General features: G+C 50.1%; 1 protein-coding gene across 1 annotated transcript in view; it reads left to right on the top strand.

Annotated features, from left to right (window-relative positions):
• LEMD2 (LEM domain containing 2) overlaps nt 1-5,300 on the top strand; it is a gene marked incomplete at its 5' end in the record, with an annotated part of 15,887 nt that continues 10,587 nt past the window's right edge. Inside the window, 3 exons of the mRNA XM_010848718.1 lie at nt 1-130; nt 1,772-1,812; nt 4,970-5,045. Of these exons, the coding sequence (XP_010847020.1) occupies nt 1-130; nt 1,772-1,812; nt 4,970-5,045 (247 nt within the window). The remainder of the gene's footprint in view (nt 131-1,771; nt 1,813-4,969; nt 5,046-5,300) is intronic.

Raw genomic sequence — 5,300 nt, 5'->3', positions numbered from 1 at the left:
GGGCGGCGGCTGGAGCGCTGCCTGTCCCGGCTCCTGCTCTGGGCCAGCCTGGGGCTGCTGCTCGTCTTCCTGGGCATCCTCTGGGTGAAGATGGGCAAGCCCTCGGCGCCGCAGGAGGCGGAGGACAACAGTACGTCCCGGGCCGGCGCAGGGGAGGGCGCTGGGCGCGCGGGTGTCCCCGGAACGACCCCCGGGCCTCTCAGCGCCAGGCCGCACGTCCCGGGCCTGCTAGATACCTCAGGCCACTTTCTTCCCTCCAGATTTAAAGACTTTCCTTCCTCCAGCTGTGGGATTCCTGCATCTGCAATCATTTCTGTCTTCACTTCCTCCTATTTTTATTTTCGGCCCTAGCCCTCCCTACTTAACTTCCCTTTCCAGCACGTGCTGGAAGCACTCTATCCGTAGTCACTTTTACTTTCCGCTCTCTAGAGAAAGCCCTCTAACACAACCCTCTGAAGGCCCACCCCCACTCCTTTTGAGTTCTGCCCTCCCCTTTGATTTCTTGCTAGTGCCCCAGGTCACCCGCGCAGAGATAGGTTCTGATTGGGGTCCCAGCTTTGCAGCACCAAAAAGGCCACATCCTCTTCTTTGGCCCAGGGGACCCCCTGTATGTCAAGAGGAGATTATACTAGTCCTGCCTCAGACAGGCGTGCAAGAGCCTTTAAAGAGTTTAAACTGATGTAAATGGTGGCATTTATCACTGTTTGCAGCACCTTCATGGAATGTGTTAAGAGAGGGTCCTGTGACTCAAGGATATTCCCAGCCATGCCTCTGTCCACAGTTAGTTCTGTGATAAGACATGGCAGAATGAGATCTGCCAGATACAGTATGTTAACGAATAGTTAAGGATCTGTGTGTTTTCTAAAAGGGAAATTTGCTTCTTCCAGAATTCTCCAGGCTAATAGGAAACAGCAGAGTGACCATTTCTTTATAAATTTAAGTATAAAGTGACCCTTTAGTTCACCAGCTTTTAATATTCTTTACAAAAATGAATGTGATTAGTACTATTCCCAGCCACATTTTTCCATGCCTAGCACGAACAGCCAAAATGCAGGGGAAAGCTAAATTATGTCTTAGCTGTTGGAGCAGATGGATATTTGGGTGTATGAGGAAGTCTGTGGGCGCGGGGATCCCAGACTTAGGCACACACTCAGATAATTTCTTGACTATGAGAGCAGGTTATCCACTTGCTAGAGAAATTAAACAGACCCAGGAGTGTCATGGAACTGTACTGGTTCTAACTGTAACTACATTGGTGATGTCAAAAAACAGTATACTGTCATACTCATTGCTGAGATGCTTTAAGACAACAGCTCTTGGATAAATACTGGAAATTTACCTGGAATTCCCCTCCCATGATGGTGTTAAACATGTTTAACATAACATTGTTTACAGTTTACAGAACCACCATATATCTTGTCTTCTTTGACAATGAGTCTAAATTAAGCTAGGAAGGCTTTAGTGATCCCATGTTATGATGAAGAAACCAGAGATTCAGAGTGGTTAAGTGAGTAGTTACCCAATAACCTGTGGCTAATCATTTTTCCCTGAGATTAGAAAACAGGTGTCCTAATTCTTAATCCAGAACTGAGAACCCCTTTACATTTTACTGCCTACATTTTTAAAATGCTTCATTTAGATGATATCTTTCTAATCCCCGCCTTTTTGTTGGTAATGTTTTACTTCCTCTGAATTTTGAGGATGATCCCTTTTTGTACCCTTTTCCAAAACCCACACTTTTAATTTCCTCTGTTTCTTTTCTTGGTCTCAGTGAAATTACTGCCAGTGGACTGTGAGACAAAAACAGATGAGGTGAGTTTGAGTTTTTCTAGCTTTCGCTATTCCTCTCAAGGATGTTAGCCTCCATCGGGAGGTAGACTTGCCCAGGAAAAGATCATAAAAGGATCATTTTCAGGAGTGCGTCCTGTAACGTACCAAAATCACATCGTGTTCTGTGATGTACGTGTCAGACTCAATTGTGGCCGTGAAGGAGTACTTGAAACAGAATTTGAGCTCCCAAGATCCAACCCCTGACTTGTTACAGGAGCTCTCCCATCAACCGCAGCGTCGAGGGCTTTGATCTTCTGCCTGAGTCTATCTGGGGGGTGGAGTGGGTGGTGGTTGAGGGACCTCTCAAGCTCCCTGGCCTCAGGAGGAAGGGTGGGCTGCTTTTTAAGCACCAGGAGGCCAGGTTCTCAATTCCACATGCTCAGGTCGTCCCTCTCTGGCTCTGAAAATGCTGTTCTGATTTGAAATGTCATCAAGGGGTTGTTTAAACACATCTGAAGTGGAGTTAGTTCTCTTAGTCTATAGATTGGTTTTGTGACACTTTAATGTTCCCTACAAATAATACTTGGGGAAGGTGAGCCGCCCCGTCCATTTACGAGTCATGAAAACGGCATTAGCAAGGAGCTGGGACACCACCGGTAAGGTAGTAGTCTAGGGAAGATAGAGGCTGTAAATTTTCTGGTCATAAATCCTGCCAAGCAGAGCCTTGTGCTGCCAGAGGGCATGACTTAGTAATCTAATTATTAAGTGTGCAACCCCAGGCCTCCCGCAGCCCTCAGGGCACATCTCCGGCAGTTGGGGACGGGGGAGCGGCCGGGAGAGGAACCGCACACACTCATCCGTAGGCCCACGTTGCCCACATTAATGAAGTGGCATCCTGATGCAGACAAGTGGTTTTATTTCTCTTGAGCTTCTGCTGTGTCATATTTGGGGGTGTTTTTATTACACGTATTTATTGCTTTCATCCACCAGATATCTTTGCTTCCCTACTGTTTTATAAAAACAGACTCATAATAAGTATAATCTGCCTTCTATCGTAAAAACTGCAGTTGATGATTAAAGGAAGTGGCCCAGAAACATGGCCAGAAGGGGAAACTAGAGTTTTGAAGACAGAAAACAAAAACGGGAACAAAATTTTCTTTTCTGTGAGACTTCTCTGGCGATACTAGTCATTTGTCTTCTATTTAGAAACGGGCTCCCTGGTTTCTGTTTCTTGGTCCTGCACAGTTGTGAGTATGTCAGACCCACGACGGAGGGCAGATTCCCTCTGGGGTCATCCTCAGTGGGGGATGTGCTCATCCCCACCGCGTGAGCCATCACGCACCATCCAACTCCTCGCTGAAGACGTGCCCAGCCTGGCCAGGCGCGTCCCAGACCAGACATCGCAGGCTGGGTGCTGGGTTCTGCTGCACTGAGCTTCCATGGGGCACGCTCCGCCTTCGGGGAGGATGCGCATGGGAGCAGGCAGCTCGGGGGGTATTTCTTAGCTTGAGTGAGTGTCTTGTTGAAAGCCTCACACTTTCTGTGGCTCAAGCTCACCCAAAACCCAGAGGGGCATTTGGGTTTGAGAGACAGATGTTTTTCCCCCATCTCAGCTCTCTACCAGGCTCGTCATTCTTCCTGCTTTTGTCCTGCGGAAACCCTGGGGAGGGGCTGGCAGTGGGTGTGTTATCTTAATCAGGCTGTCGCATTGTCTGGTACCTTCTGTCCTTTGAGCCTTTCAGCCTTGCTTTGCCTAAATGTCTGTGAGTTCGGAACAGTATTAATTGCTCCTGCTTTTTTTTCCTGATTGTGACAATGATAGATGTTTAGCAAGTTCGAAAAATGGGACAATAACCACCCTTGGTTCTGCCACCTAGAGATAATCACCGTTAATGTTTGGGAAGCTTCTCTTCCTCCCTTCACTCTCTGTGTATGTATGTGTTTATAGAATTGGGATCTCTGTATATTTAGTTATATTTGACAATTACCAGCTTTGCCGATATCGTTAAATAGTCTTTAAAAAGTAGTTGGGGTTTCTAACTCTGCTAGTAGGCATGTGAGTTGTTTTGGACATTTATAGTCTTGTGCATAAGTCTTGGTTACATCATTTGGTACCTTGTTAAGGCATCAGGGCCTTTAGGCCACATGAGGGGACAAAGCTCGGCCGCTGAGAGTATTCAGAACCAAGTTAGATCGGGCAGCACGTGAGCCCCGAGAAGGAAAACGATCTTGGTTTCTTCTCTAGCTGCAGAGCCAGATCTAGAACCCAGACCTCTGACTTCCGGTCCAGGGCTGTGCCTGGTGACAACCTGGAAGCCGTCTGGAGCGGGGGAGTGTGCTTGGAGTCCACTGGCCACACTCCGTGCGGCTCCACCACCTACAAGCTGTGGGATCTTAGTGGCCACCTCTGCTCTCTAAACCTTGGGCCACTCACCTGAGAAATTGGGGTACAGTGAGGGATGTGGTAAGGCTTCAGGGTTCACATACAGACCACTCAGCACAGCACCCAACCTCCCATCCACTCTCAAAGAAAAGCAGCCTGTTTTGAACGTTCCAAATGCAGCGAGTCCAGCTGAATGGTGCCCCTGCTGTCATGGGCGCTGCAGGAGTGGGCATGCAGGCGTGCCTCTCCTCACACAGGTGACATTTTCCTCCCGACAGTTCAGATTCCTCTACATTTTCCATTTCTAGAAGAATCTAAGATTAAACGTTTGCAGCAGATAATGCACAAAGTAGACAATCCACAGGCAGACTGTAGGTACTTGCCTCTCCAAAAACTTGACGCGAGTGGCCCAGGGGGAGACCAGACCGCGTCGTGCGGCAGTGGCTTTGCCCTCTGAGGAGCCCGAGTGCCGCGTTGCCCACGGTTGCCCCCCGCGCTGCACGGCTGGTGGCCTTTTCCCTGCGGGAACCCTGGGGCCGGGGCCTGGGAGCCTCTGGAATGTCGGCCCTTGGTGGTTACCGCGTCTGTTGTCAGTCTGCCTCTGTTTTCTCGGTGTTCTTTTCAGTCAGTCGACCTGGTGTTTATCGACCCTAGCCTTGGGCCCACCTCTTGGCAGAATTTGCTGCTGTCGTTGTTTTAAGGTGTGAGGCTGTCCTTGCGGCCTAGCTCTTGACAGAGTGGCTGAGGGGAGGACAGCAGGCAGCCAGGCCCCTCACCCACGCCGCCTTGCTGACCGCTTGTCCTGTGCCCTTCCAGTTCTGTCAGGCCAAGCAGAAGGCGGCCTTGCTGGAGCTGCTGCACGAGCTGTACAACTTCCTGGCCATCCAGGCAGGTGAGTAGGCATCCCGAGGCCTGAGCTGCCTCAGCGGGCCGAGGCCGAGGTGCTGCGGTTGTCTCCCAGAAGCCACGCCTCACCTTCCCCACGTCCCCCACAGGCACATCCCGTGTAAGCCTTGCATCTGAGCAGAACATATATCCCTTTCAGCAGGTGCACCCCATTCTCTGGGGCGCCCTCCACCTAATGTTCTGGGGGTCCCTGTGGCGTTGGAAGGGACCAGGCCTCAGGCCGTCTCAGAGTCTAGGACTC

This window comes from Bison bison, unplaced genomic scaffold (genome assembly GCF_000754665.1).
Source record: "Bison bison bison isolate TAMUID 2011002044 unplaced genomic scaffold, Bison_UMD1.0 scf7180017864270, whole genome shotgun sequence".
Lineage (NCBI taxonomy): Eukaryota > Metazoa > Chordata > Mammalia > Artiodactyla > Bovidae > Bison > Bison bison.
This window is presented reverse-complemented; position numbering and strand designations above follow the sequence as displayed.